The following is a 19,236-nucleotide window of genomic DNA, read 5'->3' as shown; positions in this document are numbered from 1 at the left end:
AAAGTCTAGAGAGCTGCGTCTTTCCAACAAAATCACTCCACGAACTCCCTGTATTTTGATATTTGGTACAATTTCCAGTTGAATAGCTTTTGAATTATTTCTTGTCTAAACATGTGGGAGCAGGTACATCTGAGATGTCACTGAGCAGTCCTTTGTTGTAAAGCAAACATAAAAGTTGAAGAAGCAAGAAAGGGAACTATAGCCATGATTTCCTAAAACTGAAGCCTCGTGCTGCTTTTGACTTTATTTGAACCTGAACATGTGATTGTGCAGGTGTAGTGCAAACAATGTGGCCTCGGTTATCTTCTACAGCAGTCAGTGAAATAATAATGCACATCTTCACCAAAAAGCCCCACACTACTCTGCACAAATTAGTGACCAGGAACCGGCTGAAACTTAATGATGATTTTTTTTTTTTGTATATTTGTCATAATTACATGTTTTTAATTTTAGAAAAAGATGGTCATGCCAAAAGCATCTCATGTCCAGACTTTTCCTAGGCCACTCCAAAACTTTCATTTTGTTGCTTTTGAGCAATTCAGACGTGGATTTTCAGGTTTATTTGGATTATTGTCCTGCTGGATAGAGAGCAGAATTCACAGTTCCAACAAATTATGGCAATTCATCCAGGTCCTGAAGCAGCAAAGCAGCCCCAGACCACCACCACCGTGTTTGACTGTCAGCGTGATGTTCTTTTTATGAAATGCTCTTTTTTGGTCAGTCTCTGTTTATTATTGTTGACCTTAATGGAGGAAAGCGAGGCCTGCAGATCTGTATATGTTGTTTTGGGTTCTTTTGTGAGTTGTGAATGTGCTCTTGGATTTATTTTGCAGTGGGAGATTCACAAATTCTGGGAAGGGTCAGCACTCTTCCAAGGTTTACCTGTTTGTAGATAAAGGCTGTCACCACGGTTCATTGGAGTCCCAAAGCATTAGAAATGGCTTTGTAAACCTTTACAGAAAGTTTATTTAAATTGTGATGTAATATCTCGTTTTTTGAGATCTTTAACTTCACTTTGTCCGACTGGTTCTAGTTAAGTGTTTTCTTGATTCAACAGGCCTGGGTGTGGTTAGTGAAACTAACCTCAGGTTTCTACAAATGTGATTAGTCACAGCAACTTTCTTTTTTTTTTCACAAACAGTAGGCCCAGTAGGCAGGTGTGTTTAGTTTTTTCTCTTAATAAATGAAACCATCATTTAGAAAATGTGTTCTATATTTACCCCGGTTTTTAGTGTCTAACAATACTTTTTGTTTGATTTTAAGCATCTACTCTGTCTGACAGTATTGAGCTAGTTATTCTCATTTGTTCCAGTTCACAGGAAGTAGTAGTACGAATGGCATGTCACAGAAGTTTTAAATGTAAAAATAAACTTAACAACGACCTACAGTCATAGATATGTGGTTATCAAAGCTTGTTGTTAGCATTAGGTCAAGGCTGTAAGGCAAATTCCTACATGTTTTATATTATTTGCTGATATTGCACAGACTCTGGGAAGCTAAAAGGAACGAGTTGAAGCAGGAGAAACATTTCCCCCATTTATGTTTGTCAAATGCAAACTGAGATTACAATCTGAAACAGTTACGTTGTGAATGGTATAGTTTTAAAGAAAGAGCGATAAAGTATGCAGAGTTGGATATGACAGTGTAGTGCATTAGGAAATACAGCACATACTTACAAAAAAAGCACACACATGTCTTGAAAGATAAAATAATAACTTGTTTTTGCACCTTTGTGTGAGGAAGTGAATATGAAACTTGACTAACATTACCATATTGAGAATGGGAGGGAAAAAAAAAAACCTTCTGCTAACTGAATGAGATCTTATCAAATTAGTTCAAGCGTGCCCCCCCCTTCCCCCCCCAAAAAAAATCTAACTGGTTGAGACTACAGCTGTGGATCAGATATAAGCAGCTCTTGCAGTTCACCCACAGATGTCAGGAAGGAAAACTTCCAGAGACTAACAGAAGATGGCCCTGCTTACATTTGCCCTGCTTCTCTCCATCGCTCTCCAAGGCTGTGGTAAGACAATAAAATAAAGCATAGTGATGAGATTAATTAAAGTGAAGGTTATTAATGAAAATTTCTTCCTGCAGCCTTGACCTACAGCAGCGGTGGTTTGGAAAGCGTTCCTGAAGAGTTAAAAGTAAGTGATTTCTCATAATTAAGCCATGTTTTACATTTAAATCAGGGGTGTCAAACATAAGTGACGGGGCCAGAATCAGCTCTGCAAGGATTCGGTCCACTCGACGGCTTTGGAAAATCTTTTCATGAGTCTTACAGCATTGCCTACTAATAAAGGCCTCCTGCATGGCCACTCATAGTAGACCAAAATAAATAAGTAAAAGACAGAATTGTTGCTCGGGGGGTTTTTCACTACTGACTATAGAAATTGCTAATTTTTTCAATGCGTGAGGTCTTTTATTTACTACAGCAGCATTTCTTTGTCGTGTAGAAAACCTGAGATGAACTGTGGAAATGACATTTCTTTTTCTTATCTTAAAATATCTCAGGCAGTCAATGTGTAGTCTTTAAACTCACAGGAGGGGAAACTTCACTTGTCCGGCCCACTTATGATCAAAGAGGGCTGTATGTGGCCCTCGATGTGAAAAGAGTTGGACATCTGCGATTTAAAATTTAGTAGTAGTTAGTAAAAAGGAAAAAACTCACATAATTTCCCTGAGTACCATGAACATGTTTTGCAGACTTTTTCACTAAAACTCTTTTTTTTTGTGGGGAATTGTAATGACAGTATAGGAGTGTGTGATACTTTAGCACTGCTCACCGTGAGGGCAAAAGCAAATGTAAGGGCGCAGTGTTGAGAAGTGACATTTTCATTTCTTCAAAATGAAGAAGTCTGCTGTTACGCGTCGAGTTATAAAAAGTTGCAAAAGTTTTACCACCTACTTTTGAATCTAGATTGAATAAACTTTAAACCAAACTAAACTGTGCCCACAGCACAGAGATCCCAACACTGCAAAAAAAGAGAAAGATTTAGGGTATTAATTTACGTTCATCATGTGATTTTGTTTTTCAGACAGGAGATGTTTGCCAGGACTGCACCAAAATATTTGAACTCCTTGTTGACATGCTTTCCAATGCAGACCTGCAGGTGAGTACACCTGGTGCCCGAGGAGCAAACACATTCCTAAATGTTCAAATTTGCTCACTGATAATATTATCCACATCTTCCATTCCCATATTAAATATATTATATAAGATTAAAATATGAGACCTGTGGCATGAATAAAGAAAAGCTAAATATTTTACATTCCAGGAATTTTTAGTGTAATCTTATCATCTAAAGCACATTTTTCACCTTCAGAGATGTAAATAATCAGTTGTGCATGTCTTAAAAACACACACACCAAACTAAAGGTCACTTCATAGTTTTGGTGGTGAGCCACTTCCTATTTTTTCTAAGAAAAGTTGAAATGAAATTTACCATTCAAATTTTGACACACACACACACACACACACACACACACACACACACACACACACACACACACACACACTTGACTTCCAAGATCCTCTTTTGATCTAGCCTGATCTGGTTTACAGGCTCCAAAGACAGAAATAAGTTGTTTTTTTATCACTTATGTTGATGAACATTGATATAAAAGAGGATGTACACATGGAAAGATGCAGAAAAAGATGTCTGGGATTTATTACATAGTATGTGTCTGGAGCTTATGTAGCACAGCAGCATGCTGGTGTGAAGTCAAGCAATGCCTTTATTTAATGAACACAGCAGTATTGTGAACACCCCCTTGTTTTCCTTTTTCACACTAACATGGAGTGATGTATATATAAAAAAAGAAACAACACATTAGTGTCTGAATATTTGAGTTTCACCAAACACAGCATTGCTCAGTGTCCACGCTTCACCTTTAAATCTGCTCGGTTCTGCCGCTACGAAGTAACACCTAAAAAATACCAGCGTTTAAGTATGAGTGCACACTGTTAATCTCAAAAAACAAAAATCAACCAAATATCTGTTTAAAAAAAAAAACCTGTTACACAATACTGTGCAAAAGTCTTGAACCACCCCTCATTTGGTTGTGTTTTGCTGGGGAAAAGGTGCAGTGGTTTATTGCAATGTGCAAACATACATGGAAATATAGCATAAGAGACAAAAACAGAGTCTGATTCTAATGAGGTTGAAAGTCAGTATTTGGTATGACCGCCTTTATTCTTCAACACACCCTGAACTGTTTTCTTGTTATTTCTTAATATTCTTATTAGTCTTCAGAAATAGTTCTCTGGGATTCTTGAAGGACATTCAAAGCTCTTCTTTGGATGTCGGCTGCCTTTTGTTCTGCCCTCTGTCAAGATGATCCCACACTGCTTCAATAATGCTGAGCTCTGGGCTCTGAGAGGCCCATCCATTACCATTAGTGGCAGGCACACTACTGGATGAAATGCATCCCCACACAACAGGAGATGCCAGATGGCTGTAAACACTCACTGTTGGATCGCTTTACTGAGCTCCTCTGAAAATGACTTAAACCCAAAATGTTTCAAATGATGATTCATCACTCCATAAGTCCTGTTGCAACTGATTTTCAGTGTAATTTGGTCAACCTGCTCTCGTTATTTCCCTTCCTTAAGAATGGCTTCCTGACAACCATCCTGTCCACTCAGACCATCTATTGTTAGGCTATGGTGAACACTTTTATCCTCTATTTGTCCAGTTTCCTGAAACTTTTTACGGACACGCTGCACCCGTCTGCCAACCTTTGATTAGGTTGGTGCAAAAATACTACTAATACCAGGGTTTTGATGCTTGAATGCATCATAGGTCACTATTAGGTGTCTTAACAAGAAAAGGGTTCCTCAAGAGTTTTAAATAGTATTATATAGAGGAAAACTAAAATAATGTGAGAAAATATGGAAACATATAAATAAAAAGTAACATATTTGTGTAATGCCTTGTTCTCAACCACTACCACATGACACCATAGTAAACAAGTCTGAAAAAAAAAAATCCTGCTACTGTTAGGCACAAATAGAAAACTGAATAGTATTCATTCAGTTCACTTGTTAACTCTGTGACTGTTAAGATTTTGTACTGAAGCTTTATATCCACAACACTGATTCTGTTTTAGGGCCTCACATAGTATTCGTAGGTGGTTAATGAACAAGTTGTGATTGGATGAAAGCTAAAGGGGCAGAAGACAGATTTAAATGCATTTTAATAAATCAACAAGTTTATTTATGTAATGTGAAAACAAACAAAAATGCCACACCTGCTTCTCTGCTTATTTAGCTGAAGACAAATTGGGCTACCAGTCTTTAAGTCAATATTCTGACTCACCGCTTTACTCTGCACAGAAAAAGATCATGAATGGCATTGAAGGCGTGTGTGCACTCATGCACGGTCCAGCTGCCAATCTCTGCAAACAAGAGGTGGAGAAGATGTTCCCACTGGCCATCAATTTTGTTACTTCCATCTTGGTAAGTCTGAGAAGTCCAAGACCGGATGCATCCTTGAGTATGGCATTTCTGAAACTACTGAGAGGTCAGTAAACATGTTTTTCTCTCTTCCACAGAAACCAGCGGAGGTGTGCAAAATCCTTGGGCTCTGCAGCTCTTGTGATAAAGAGCAGATGCTCAGCTATTTTGCCCAGGAGGCCCTTCAGGCTGCTGTGACAAGTGATAATGTGAGTATCTGAAGTTTAGAAAGACACACTGTGGGGAAAAAAACAAAAACAAAAAACATTGTGCTGAACTCTTGCCATTTATGTGCCTCAATCAGGTGAAGCCCTCAACCGAATGCTCGTTCTGCACCTTCCTCATCAAGACTTTGGAGGGTTTGCTTCCCAAAGAAAGAACAGAGGTGAAACACGGTTATGTAGCGCACATGAAAACAGTACTTCCTTGTGCTGCACACAGACACTTAAAAGCAATCAGACCACACAGCTGAGAGTAATCACTGCCCGTTTTTTTTTTTTTTTTTTTTTTTTAAACACTGCTCCTCTTCTACAGGAAGCAGTGGTCAAGCTGCTGGAAGAGATCTGCCATATTCTGCCGGCCTCCTACCGCAACCAGTGTGAGACTGTGATCGACAAGGTCAGCAGGACAGTGCTGGACGCAATCCTGGCTTATGCGACCCCGCAGGCCATCTGTCACCTCATGCACTTCTGTAAAGGGGAAGAATCTCCGTTTGTGGGTCAGTTTATTCTCCCTTGCTTTTATTGCAGTGATTGGGATCGTTTACTTAATCTGTCATATGTTGGACACAAGATCTCCAGAGACCAGGATGTCCAATAATTTGTCTTGTACATGCTTTATATTTAAAAAGTTTAAGTGCAGACCTAATATTACACATTAGTTACAACTGCGTCATTCATGCATTACAGTACTTTTTAGGCCCAGGAACTGAGATTTAAATTGGATGCATCCCTCTAATCTGAAAGCACAAATCAAAATATACAAAACGTCCCTTTAAAGAATTCTCAGTTACCAAGTGAACTTTCTTCTATCTCCTGCTTTAAACCTGCAGATCCATGCACCCTGACAACATACAGATGCAGAGACGTCAAGACTGCTCTCAAGTGTGGAGTAAGTAAACCTCTATTACAATGAATTCACCCATTCAGCTTTCAGACACTGCAGTATTACATGCGATGCATGTCTCACTCTGTGCAGACTCTGTTCTACTGCCACAAATTTGCCTGGAAGCCTCTGAACTACAACACAATCTGAAGGATTAAGGTGGGTGTACATTGATTACAGTTTGTGTGAAATCAAAGTAAAAAACATTCAGTATCAATAACAAAACTTCTTTTCAAAGCAGATCCAATAAGAGTCAGCGTGGTGGACGCAGCAGATATTTCATCGAGCACCAAATCTTCATCAGCTTGACATCTGCAGCATTTTAACAGTATTTCACATCCCAATTTGATTTCTTACTGAATATTGTAATTTTTGCATTACATATTCAGCCTGCAGAGTTATGAAATCCAGAAAACATTGTGTTTAAGTGTCATCTTTACTCTGCTACTTCTTGTAGCAGAGTAAATATTACTGGCTCAGAGTTAGATTTCACTTATTGCCTGTGCTTTTTTTTTTTTAATACCAACCATTTATCAAGTTTCCTGTCTCTTCTTTAATAAAGTGTTTTTGTAGTGTTTCCCAGCGGACTTGATAACTCATCCTTTGCTGTTAAATAGACTTATGTTTGAGATTTAGAAGTCAGATGAGGTAAATGAAGTGAGTCGACTGCTGAATGTAGGGTGGGCACAGACTTTAGTCTTTAGTCATCTTCCTACTTTCAAGTCAGCAGTTTTGCAGAAGTAATAAAGCACAAATAGAGACCGTTTCTGTCTAAGGAAGTGTTCGTCTTTACCACCTCGCAGACATAGGATCACTTCTGCTTTATTTAAAAACATATGAAAGTGTCATCTACAGCAGCACAGTTTAAAGATGTTGAAGTTAGCCCTTCACATAAAACAAGCACAGCCTGTAAGCACAAAGCAAGGGTGCATTTTATTTCAACAGTTTAAGAGAAAGTCAACAACAAATCACACTCTGAAATACCAAAGACGGAAACCAGCCTTGGGGTTGTCGGGGTCAAAATGGTAAGTTGGAGGTAGGGGAAGAGGAAATTTGCAAGAGGAGAAAAGGCACTTTTTTTATCCCCCATGTTTAGCAACTGCTGACAGACTTAAATGATTTAAAACACAAAAACAGTGAACAAGGGAGGGAGTGCTCCTCAAACACATCGTCCACAGGAGGAGACATGTAAACAGGCTGGTTTCTCTGTACAACACCAACTACCATTTTCTCCATCTGTGGATGAGCGAGAAGAGACAAAGTTTAAAAAGTAGGTTCCTTAATTTAAATAACCAGCGTGACATTAGCCCCTTTTAGACACAGCATCCTGTTATTGTGATTGCATCCTGATGCGTTTGCTGCATGCCTGAAAGAGCACGATGAAAAAATAAATTCTTACCAAACACTGCAACATTAATATATCACTTTAACCATGCGCCAAGTCTGAATGAATGCAGTCACATAAATGCGACACCTGCATCTCCGTGGGTTGCTCAACTCACAAGACAGCAACCTAGAAATAAATTCACTGGACATGGCAAGTTATCTCACCAACTCTTCCACCCGGCGGCAAACAGTCATCTACAACTGATCTCTCCATCCCTCTATCAGAGGCTGTGTGTGTGGGTGCAGATCTGAGAAGCACAGTGCAGCAGACGGTAAAAGGGGAACAGTAAAGTGTGGTTACACTTCCCAGGAGAAAATTTCACTAGCACAGCAATAAGTGCAAGTAGTCTTTTGCACAAATGCCAGATATAAAGCCTGCAGGATGACCGTCACTATTGTGGGAGTGTCTGAACAAAGGTGAGGGGAACATTTCATTTCTTTCAGACATGTTTGCCAGATATGTAGGAGCAATTTAAATCTGTAGTACATGCAACGAGCCACAAGGTGGTGCTACAGGAGTCAGACTAAAGACCTACTTCACTATAATTTTGGGGAACACAGCACCATCTAGCTGCATGATGCAGGCATATTTTAAACCTGCCAATAACCAACACAGGAACATCTGCGTGCTGTAAGCCTGAGTTCAATCAGCAAATCAGCATTTAGGTGAGAAGTGCAACAGGAAAAGCATTTAAAGGCAAATACTCTATAAAAGCCTCAGGTTTGAATCTGGCCAGGGTCTGACAATCACGCATACAAGAACAATCTAGAGTTTTAGCAAAAAAAGTGTATCAGTCTCTTTAAAAGAACAGCAGTTATCTCAGAACAGTTTCTCATGGAAACATTTGATTTGTCACAATCATAGCCCACAATGTATGGCATTAAATATGAATACATCTCTTTAAAAACAAATATTTTAAAAGAAAAGCTTCTTTTACAACTTCTGTATTCAATGTACAGCATCTGTACATGCAATATGTAATTTAGGTAACCTTAAAAACTACTAACTGCAGCTGTGCGGCGCTCACATCTTTGTGATGTAGCTTTACTCTTCATGTTCCACTTTCCCATTAAAAAAAAATTTAAAAAATTTAAAAAAATTAAATTGACTTGACAAACATTCAGTTGTCCCTCCTTGCTGGTCAAACTTAGGTCCCACATTCAAACACCATAAAATATTTCAAGTACGGTGTTTCCATGAGCCCTTGCTTAGAGGTGACGGAGCCCAGGTTTCTCTGTAATACACCCAGACTCTGTCTCAGTAATGCCAAGTACTGTGCCTTCATCTTGGTCAGCAGAACATTGACCCATTTAACATCATTTGTAACATTCACATGGTTTTAAAACCTACAAAATAAATCGAGGTACAGCCCAACATAACCACGAGATCATAGCAGCTTCTGACTTCTCTGTAAAACGTCAGAAAACACTGGCCTGAAGGGACAGCACAAACAAAAATAGAAATAAATAGAAAAAAAACAAAAAAAAAAACAAAACTGTAGCGTTTGACCCATCTTTGCCATCAAGAGGTTTATATATAAAAAAAAACAAAAAAAAAACAAAAAACAACACTTTTTTGCAAGCAGAATAGAAGATGTTTCTGTACTGTGAAGTTACCGTCAAGTTAGACAAAACATTTCCACTGATCACTTCTAAAACTACACTGCAGTGAGATTCTGAATTTTGTGGTTGTGGATACTCGAAGTGTTTTCATTACTGTATGCAAGTATGGTTTTAATATAGAAGTGTCAATAACACCAGATTTGCTGACATACAAATCGGTGCACTCTTTCCATAGGTGTGCCAGGAAACATGATCGCCATTAATTATGCAAAAGAAAAAGAAATGCACCAGAAATTATTTGAATCTGGCCGTAGCGCTTAAACTCTGGTCTTGGCAACTGAACTGAAATAGCCATTTTTTTCTCTGCAGGGATGTGTACCAACATGTGGATAAAGGGCATTTTGTATGTAGCAAAAGGCTGTCAAAGTGTAGCTGTTTGTGAGAGGAAGAATTTTAAAGGGAGAAGACTGGAAGGAGGACAGATACGAGGCCCATTAAGCAGGAGGGGGGTGTTCAGTACATGAGCTTCTTTGGCACCTCCCATGAAAAGACATCACGACCAAAGTGACCATAAGCTGCTGTGTGCTGGTAGATGGGCTTCTTCAGGTCAAGATCCCTGAAACAAGAATTAAATAGAGTAACTCGCCAGCTAAACATTTAAACATTTCTGCTCTTGGTATTCGGCGTCACAAATGCGGTTTGGTTAGAGGAACTGTTTTAACAACATACAATAGCTGAAACTTGTTGTTTAGAGGTGTTAAAAACACAAGATGATTGTAGAGGAATGTTATATCATATAACTCAAATACACACGCAATAGTTGCACAGCCAATGTTTTATCTCATCTAACAGACTAGGCTCCATTTTGAGAGTTTTCTGACATTTAGGCCCCAGACCCCAAGAGAGAGAGGGGAAATAACATCTGATTGGGTGAATGACACTTTCACTGCTGAAATATCATAGAGAAGTAAAACCTACTTTGTGCACAATTTCACCTACCAACTACTTGCCAGCTGGTCAAGGAATCCACATTTTTCTCCATAGTAACCGTAGGCTGCCAGATGGTCACCGACCAGTTTCTAGGCCTGTACAGCTAAGGACTTAGACTACATGACTAGCCTTTTTATGGCGCTTGTTTAAAACCAAATTACAACAATCCTAATAAAACAGAACTGAAGTGCAGGTTTGGTAGCAAAGACCTGATACTGTCACAGAATACCTGACAATAACTCCTGGACGGAGGTCAAAGTTCTTGTTCACAATGTCCAGCAGCTCCCTTTCACTCTTCTGGGAGGTCCCGTAGTGGAAGATTGAGACAGAGAGGGGATGGGAAACACCAATGGCATAGGATACCTAAAACAATTGTTAATCATAAACACATCATTCAAAAATAATGACAGGGGTGATATTTTAACACCAAAGCACTCCACGTGTGCTTTAGTACACTGATTAAAGTCAAACATCTTCTCCAATTCAATTATGAGTGTGATAATACAGAGCTGATAATTGCTGCAGTTAAGCCCAGGAATAGTGAGCTTACGGACAAGCTGCAGAGACCAGTTAGAACTGCTCACCACTTGATTTGCTTTCCCAATAGAGCAGCATTGAGAACTGTAGAGTACATTTTACAACACATATTGTACACACTGATCAACAACTCAAGTCTAGGCAGTCACATAGAAAATATTTTCTACGCTCTTAGAAAGCACAGGAATCCAATACCAGCAAATACAAATCCAGAGCAAGATGCAATGATGCATGTACAATGGTAACAGGTTTTTGCAGACAAATTAAATATGAAAACATTAGAAGGTGATTAAACCAACAAGCAGAATTCGATAGATGACAAGCTGGTGCACGACTGTCTACGGGGAGCTGTAATCACTGCTTTTTGTGAGATGTAAAACCATGAATTTGAGTACCTTCAGTTCTAGAGGGAGCCGAGTTTTAAATCCCATTATATGCAGGTTTTAGATTGAGTAAAACTGATATACTGTGTACTCACCTGGACCAAGACACGCTTGCAGAGCCCAGCTTTTACTAGAGATTTGGCCACCCAACGGGCAGCGTAGGCTGCCGAGCGGTCTACCTTTGTGTAGTCCTTCCCAGAAAAAGCTCCACCGCCATGGGCTCCCCAACCCCCGTAAGTATCAACAATAATCTTACGCCCGGTCAGTCCAGCATCACCCTGCCAGAAGTAAAGGTGGAGGTATTAGTCCATAAAATCTCACTAGAAAGTTTAATGACCTTAGTGTGACAGCATGGCTGCCTTCAAAAGGTTTACAGCTTTTGTTTCACCTGTGGTCCTCCAATGACAAAGCGACCACTGGGCTGCAGGTGGTAGATTGTGTCATCGTCAAGAAACCCGCTGGGAACCACGGCTTTCACCACCCGCTCCTTCAGAGAGCAACGCATCTCATCCAAGCCTACGGCCTCATCGTGTTGCACGGAGATCACAATTGTGTGGACGCGCAGAGGGACCATGGCTCCTCTATCCTGCCTGTACAGAACAGTCACCTGAGGGAGAAAACAAAGACAGGCGATGGCTCCAGCTAGTATGATCACAGGTTTGAACAAACGTAAGCAAAACAGTTTACAGGAACATCCTGCAATAATAATGACATGCATCTGTATTTACCACAAATATTTTCACTGCCTGTGGCTAAAGCATTGATAGTTAATGTGAGGATGTCTTTTAGCTAACAGCATCTTTCAAAAAAAAAAAAAAAAAAAAGCATAAAAAACCCACAACACAAATCTTCCATTTCTTGCAGAGCTCCCAAAATGTAGGACAGACAGTATTGTCCAATTTTATCTGAACTATAAATATAAATGGTATAAAGATGATGTAGCTTCTGTGTTTGAAAAGTGAAACCTGTGCACAAAAGCTTTAAATGTGCAATGTTTTTAAGGTCCACCAGGTGGAGATACCTGCAGTTGGCCTATGGGAGGACTTTCTTTTTTCACATTGCTTTTCTGGTCTTTCTCCTTCAGATAACAGTAGTGGGGAAATGAGGGATTAGGGGGAAAGACATGCAGCAGTGAACCTTTGATTGGAGTTGAACTCTGGCTGTTGCATTTCGCTTTTCAACACACAGTCACCTGCTTACTATGCAAGATAAACTGGTGCACAGGAAAGACTAAGAGTAAACATGTTCAAGTCAGAATGTACTCTTTACAAGTCAGTTTTATAAACCGTCTTAACACATCCCATCAGAAAGGAGGATAATCCATGGTATGACTTTTGTTTACCAAGTTGTTAGCCAATGAGTGTGCAGTTTCACAGTCAAACCCGCTCCTCTCTCCTCGCATCAGATTTAAAAAATAAATAAATAAATAAAAAAAATCATTTTGAGGCTTCAAAGCTGGACTTCCAGAACTAATGAGTGGCATCATGGTAGCTACATCCACCCATCCAACTTTTACACCGTCTGTGTGAGTGAAACTTTATAAACTGCATCAAAAATGTACAAGAGTCAACGGCAAATGCACCAAAACAGGAACAGAGGGCACCAAGCACTTTAAACACACAATATAAAATATTACCATTCATTATTTATACACAGTATTAAGATTTCCCTTTAACAGCGTGTCAAAGCAGGAACTCAACATTCAAACCACACTTAAATCTGCAAATACTGTCTAAATTATTCAGTACAGTCACAAATAGGGTTACAGCCAATTACCAACTAACCATAAGTGTACAAACTGAAGAGGGGGAAGAAAAAACAAAACCGAACATAGGAAGGAAATAAACAAACTTTGCTTCCACCTACACTTATAAGAACTTAAAAAACTGGCTCCAAACTGTAAATATACTTTGACCACATACCTGAGTTTTGGAATCGGGGCGGAGCCAGGGCAGCTCTCCATTTCTGCGCAATTCAGCCATCTTGGCATTGAGCTTGTGAGCCAGGACAATGGTAAGCGGCATGCACTCCTCTGTCTCATCAGTGGCATACCCAAACATCAGACCCTGCCACAGTTGCAGTCATGTGTCAAATCATTAAAGTACATTACTGCTACATTTCTGGCTTCAGTTACTTGGCTCTAGACAAAATGTATGAATCAGCTGACCTGATCACCGGCTCCGACATCCTCCTCTTTGCGATCGAGGTGAACGCCCTGGGCAATGTCAGGGGACTGCTGCTCCAAAGCCACCAGCACATTGCAAGTCTTGTAATCAAAGCCTATAAATCCCCCAAAATAAGCCTCAGTAAAATGTTTCAGCTTATTATACGTCAAAATAAAGTAGTATTAGGACAAATCTTGCGTCAACTGAATTTGTCACTATGTGCAAACAAGATCTGTAGACCAACTATAGTTGATAATAATTTTTTTTTAAAAAGTTCAAGAATCTTTCAGCCTACGTCCATGATATCAGTGGCATTAAGCCAGAGTGATGGCACAAGTCTTTTTATAAAAAGGGTAATAATCAGACTTCAAGATTTACTGTAATTTTCTCCAATAGAGAAGAGAGCTACCATTACTTTTCTTTCTTTGGCCTTTTGGATATAACTGCACACATTTGAACCGGAGCTAAACTCACAGCTAGGTGATCTTACCTTTCGAAGAGTCGTTATAGCCAATATGTTTAATTGTGTCCCTGACAACCTTCTGGTAGTCCACATTAGCCCTGGAGGTGATTTCCCCAGCCAGCAGGATCATCCCAGTCTTGGCAACAGTTTCTGAGGACAAAAAACAAAACCAAAACAATATGCAGTGAAAGCAATGAAACTAAAAGCAATGCAAATGGCCTGAAGCAAATGCATGTCTACCATGTCTGCACCTAAACACCACCCTAGGGCAGAACTTTGAAAGCACATGATAGATCATTTGAATACAGCCCCTAAAAACAACATTTTAAAAAAGTACATTTTCCAACTGGTATTGTTTCAGAGATTTGTAACATGCCCAATTTTGCATAAATATGGTTCAACAGTGGATCATGTGCCATAGTTTAAAAAAAAAAAAAAAAGAAAAAAAGAAAAAAAAAGCCTTTATGGTTGCCCTGCCTCTTTGACTTACCACATGCTACTTTGGCATCAGGATCTTGTCTGAGGTGTGCATCTAACACGGCATCGCTGATTTGGTCACAGATTTTATCTGTGGAGCAAAATAAGCACAACAGTTTAATGAGATTCCTTAGTTTGGTTGGTAAAATGACGATAACAGCTGATATTTTACTTCATAATTAAATGAATGAAACATTAAATTATGCATATTATAAAAAGCCAAGTCTCAAATTAAAAAGTACGATCATTAAGAGAAGGTTTTACACTTCTTGTCACTTAAGACTGGATAATGACTAGTTTTCAATCAACTGTAACAAAAGCAAAAATAATTTTAATGCAAAACAGATGCAAAGATATTTGTGCTTGTGTTTGCCCCTTCATGATATAGTTTCCACATTTGATTGCTTGAATGCAAATTGAAACCTGTAGCCTAAACTCCATATCCACATATTTGGAGGCCTTTAACTATAGTATAAGACCAACCATAGTGTGTTGGTCTTCAACATTTCCAAAAAACGAATTTTAGAACTGGTGTGACAGGATTTACAAACAGACTATTCAGCTTCCAGGTTGTTGAAGCAGTTTTTCTTCCCCTTCTAAATGCAAAGGCTGTGAACGGGACTACTTTGCCCCCAGAGTTGAGCACTAGCCCCTGCAGTGCCTATATTTAGGAGTACTGGTAAGCCTATTATCTGTTGCAACAGAGCTGCCCCAGTATGAGACTGAGAACTGCAGCACACTGTGTCCCAAGCTGCTCAATAATTCTTCAATTAAAGCATGCAAGACCCCAGTTTTGGCTTCTTGTAAGTCTTTTCACTGAAAAGATTTAACTAGTCTTGTCACAGCGTTTTTAATGATGGCTTAAGTGCTCTAGTAAGCCCTTACAGTGAATTAGCCAACACAAAAGCAGTCCTGCCACAAACCCGAGCCTCATTAAGCTTATTAAGTTAGGTTTTTGTTTGAGCTGTTTAGGAGAGGTGTCAGTCTGCGACTTGAAAAGTGGCGATAAAGCGGGACAAAACTACTCCTAAACATCTCCAACAAATTAAGCATCATTATCTGCCTGAACTTATGATATGATGCAGTGCTAAAAGGTAGCCAAGGGTCCTAAATAACCACAAATTTGCGTTTACTGCCAACACCCCAACGGGATAAAACATCTGACTGCTGACGGAGGGATGGGGTGGATGTGATTGACAAGCACCAACAGTCCGGGATAACGTGGTGTTAGCATGCCAGCTAGCCGCCATGCAGCTAGCATGCAACCGTGACTTTGAGCTTTCAAATAAACTATTCCCTTAACTTCTAAGGAGTATAAATGATTACAGGTAGTCTGTAAAGTGTGTGGGAAACTTTACATTTTGTATAAACTGTTTAACAGTCCACAAAACTCTACACAGAAGCCGAGCAGGCCATTCTTTCATTCATGTTTTCTGAGTTAAAACGTTCTAAATATCAGTTTTATTTAGCTTTAGAGTTTAGCCGAAATTAGACTGCTCCAGCCAGTGTAACTTTTAGCCCTTTCCCTTTTAAAACAACCTTTACATTTATAGTTTTCGCCGCATTTTCACTTAAATCACGTTGTGTCCTCTTCTTTGTGTCCCTTTTACTTAACATTCCCTGACTTTACTGTTCAAAAATAAATTAAACAAGCCACTGAAATTATTATTTCTAGCTTTTCAATAAGCTCCACTCAGACATGCCAAGCTAGCAGCAGTACCCAACCTTGTTTGACAGGCTAACAGGATGCTAAGCTAATTATTATGGTCAAGGAGGAGGAGGGAGGAAACTACCTCACAGACAGGGAATGGCACGTTAAAACTTACCGGGGTGTCCTTCTCCAACTGACTCAGAAGAGAAGAGGAAGCAGTCTTCATCGTAAACCGAGCTGCTGTTGTTAATGAAACCGTTCATCTGGTAGTTCATTTTAGCCACTCTTAGCTTACAAGCTAGCCGACTATATACCTACTCACACAGCTTTGATAGAAAACCGGGAGACACGTTTTACACCTTCACTAGGGTCACCTGCTCGCTCCTCTCTCACACATACACACGCACACACAAAGCGACAACCACAGTTAAAGTTCAGGGAAAACTGGACGGACCAGACAGCTGAATTTATGGTCTGCACGAATTTCCTCAGACCCCTCAAATCATTGCTCTGCAGCCAATGTTATTGTTGAGCACATACCATGTGGTGCTCATGGGCGTGCTCATACCGAGAGCTAAACGCCAAATGGCGCTGAAGACAAATTGTTCAAGTGACTCAAGTGAACCCTGAGATCTGCTGCACGCTGTATTTCGTTGTGTTTAGTATTTGGAAAGCAGTTTCCAACTTTTGTGACAAGATGTTATGGTCTAGATATGTGGAAACACAAAAATAAGAACCCTAATAAACCATGATTGCACTATTAAAATATGTGCCATGTGAGGGATTAATTTATAGCGAGATTGTAAACACGTAAAGTATAAATTTCCACTGTACTGTGTGCAAAGTGTTTTCATATTTTTTTATTTGTACTGAAAACATTATGAGATGTGCAAAGAGAATAGGAAGAGGTCAAACAGTTTTTTGGAAAAATTTAAATTTTTGTAATACCCTCTGCACACCAGCACAATTAAATCAAACAATTAACATGTGATTCAAGTAGAGACTTTCAGATTTAATTTAAGGGGTTTAGCAAATGTATTGCATTAACTGTTTAGAAAGTACAGCCACTTTCAGAGGCTCAAATGCAATTGAGCAATTGACTGACAAGCAGTTTCATGGCCATGTGATGTCTTTCCCCCGATAATTCACAAAAAATTAAGCAGATAAGTTGATTCTAAGCATCCAACCTTTGTAGCTTTCCACTGGAACACTCAATAAGAGGTCCAAAGGGAAGATGGTGCAAGTGAAAAACCAGAGAAACAGCAACAACTTTAGGAAGAAATTCAGTGACCAGCTCAGCACCACCAAAAGGCCTAAAACATGACAGAAAACAGCTTAAGTGGATGATGACAGAATTGTTTCCATGGTCAAGAAAAACAGCTAACAAAACATCTAGCATAGTCAAGAAGGAGGAATGTAAATACAAATGGGTTTTAGAACAAGATGCAAACCACTGGTTACCAGTGTTGGTCAAGTTACTTGAAAAAAGTAATCAGTAATTAATTACTGATTACTTCCCCAAAAAAGTAATCTCGTTACTTTACTGATCAATTATTTTCAAAAGTAATTAATTACTTAGTTACTTAGTTACTTTTTAAAAACATGATTTACAACCTGAATAGGTGATAAAGCGATAGATCTTTCAGCCCAATTCTACTTTTTCTACATAATCCATCATACAAAATGTAATCAAATGGAAAAGTCTCTTTTTAAAACTTGTTTTGTTAGTTTTAATCTTTTAACTTTATGCATGAAGCAAAATTTTAATTATATGCACCATTCTCTGACTGGAAGAAATTAGTTTAATATTTAAACCTATTTTCTGCACATTCCAGCACATAATAAATATATATATATATATATATATATATATATATATATATATATATATATATATATATATATATATATATATATAATTTATTTATTTATTTATTTTTTGTGTTTACACTCACTCTTTCAGATGCAAGAAAACACAGCAGAAAATAAATAAAGTCAAAGACTAGCGGTCCTTTTGCTCTATTTTCACCTGTAAAGCAGGAGTAGAGTAGGCGGAGGTTTATTTTGGTGCAGGTGTGCCGCAGCGGTCAGTGGAAGGATACCGCAGTTTCTCTGTGAGTTTCTCATTATGATGTAGCTACTCGGTGCTTGCTTGGAAGTTTAGGGGGGGTTTTTTTCGCTGTAAAAAGAAGTTTTCTTCCCACGCACAATGGACACTAATGTTTTTGTCACTTTTTACGGAATCAAACTCAAAATAAGGTCAGTACTTCCACGCTTTAAACGCTGCACGCTCATACTCTCTCCCGCACTCGATATATGATCCATTGTTGATCTGCACACAGCTGTTGTCACGAACATCACACTCGCTTACGTCACTGTCATGAGACATTCTCGCAAGAAAATCACGGTTTTAGTAACGCAGTAACGCAGCGTTCCTACGGAAAAGTAACGGTAAGCTAATTACCGTTTTTGCAATAGTAATCCCTTACTTTACTCGTTACTTGAAAAAAGTAATCGGATACAGTAACGCGTTACAAGTAACGCGTTACTGCCCATCTCTGCTGGTTACACCCAAAAATAGGAAAGTCAGATTAGACTTTGTCAGAAAACATCCAAAAGAGAGCACAGTTCATCTGTAAAAAAAAGTTATACAGATGAAACCAAAACAAACTTGCACCATAATGATCGCGGAGAAGGAGAGAAACAGCTCATGATATCACATTATCTGTCAAACATGTTGGAGTCAGTGTTATTGCATGGGCATGTATGGGTACCAGTGAAACTGGGTCACTAGCATTTATTGATAATGTGACCGCTGATAGAAGTAACAGCATGAACTGTGAAGGGTACAAGGCTATACTCGCTGTGCATGTTCAGCCATATGCTGCAAAACTGATGACTCAAAGCAACCCAAGAGTTTCAAAAGGTAAAGAAATGTCTTCAGTGGTGAAGCAGTCGCCTGATTTCTGTAATTCTTAATCATATTATGTAATACTATTGTTAAACCCACAAACTAGAACTGAAATTCTGCACTCCACTCACAACTTGATCCACTTTTAAAT

The 19,236-nt window shown here is 39.1% G+C and overlaps 2 protein-coding genes across 3 annotated transcripts; one reads left to right on the top strand and one right to left on the bottom strand.

The window, feature by feature from the left end:
* Positions 1–1,891: 1,891 nt before the first annotated feature.
* Positions 1,892–9,442, top strand: sftpba (surfactant protein Ba). 2 transcript variants are annotated; one of them, XM_085166640.1, is made up of 10 exons: positions 1,892–2,020; positions 2,095–2,144; positions 3,036–3,110; positions 5,336–5,458; positions 5,554–5,664; positions 5,760–5,840; positions 5,990–6,173; positions 6,507–6,565; positions 6,653–6,718; positions 6,801–9,442. In XM_085166640.1, the coding sequence occupies exons 1-9, from the start codon at positions 1,969–1,971 to the stop codon at positions 6,707–6,709; spliced, it is 792 nt and encodes a 263-aa protein (XP_085022766.1). In that variant the 5' UTR covers positions 1,892–1,968; the 3' UTR covers positions 6,710–6,718; positions 6,801–9,442. The 2 variants fall into 2 exon arrangements, with proteins under 2 accessions (XP_085022766.1, XP_085022767.1); XM_085166641.1 differs by having other exon boundaries at positions 6,798–9,442.
* On the bottom strand, positions 9,027–16,708 carry mat2aa (methionine adenosyltransferase 2Aa). Its single transcript, XM_085166639.1, has 9 exons — positions 16,350–16,708; positions 14,537–14,614; positions 14,074–14,196; positions 13,586–13,698; positions 13,341–13,484; positions 11,807–12,025; positions 11,514–11,696; positions 10,728–10,861; positions 9,027–10,124 (listed from the first exon to the last, which is right to left on the bottom strand). Exons 1-9 carry the CDS (start codon positions 16,447–16,449, stop codon positions 10,022–10,024), a joined length of 1,197 nt encoding a protein of 398 aa, XP_085022765.1. The 5' UTR covers positions 16,450–16,708; the 3' UTR covers positions 9,027–10,021.
* Positions 16,709–19,236: the final 2,528 nt, after the last annotated feature.

Source organism: Neolamprologus multifasciatus, chromosome 7, assembly GCF_963576455.1.
Source record: "Neolamprologus multifasciatus chromosome 7, fNeoMul1.2, whole genome shotgun sequence".
In the NCBI taxonomy this organism is placed as follows: domain Eukaryota; kingdom Metazoa; phylum Chordata; class Actinopteri; order Cichliformes; family Cichlidae; genus Neolamprologus; species Neolamprologus multifasciatus.
Note: the sequence above shows the minus strand (reverse complement) of the source record. Positions and strands in the feature narration are given on the sequence as shown.

Bases quoted from the DNA above. Each gene is read 5' to 3' on its own strand.
- sftpba (XM_085166640.1), top strand. From the start codon at position 1,969: ATGGCCCTGCTTACATTTGCCCTGCTTCTCTCCATCGCTCTCCAAGGC. The intron at 2,021-2,094 runs GTAAGACAATAA...TTCTTCCTGCAG, and splicing joins CATCGCTCTCCAAGGCTGTG to CCTTGACCTACAGCAGCGGT. The intron at 2,145-3,035 runs GTAAGTGATTTC...TTTGTTTTTCAG, and splicing joins GCGTTCCTGAAGAGTTAAAA to ACAGGAGATGTTTGCCAGGA.
- mat2aa (XM_085166639.1), bottom strand. From the start codon at position 16,449: ATGAACTACCAGATGAACGGTTTCATTAACAACAGCAGCTCGGTTTAC. The intron at 14,197-14,536 runs GTAAGTCAAAGA...TTTTGTCCTCAG, and splicing joins TGATGCCAAAGTAGCATGTG to AAACTGTTGCCAAGACTGGG. The intron at 10,862-11,513 runs GTGAGTACACAG...CAATTGTTTTAG, and splicing joins GCAAGCGTGTCTTGGTCCAG to GTATCCTATGCCATTGGTGT.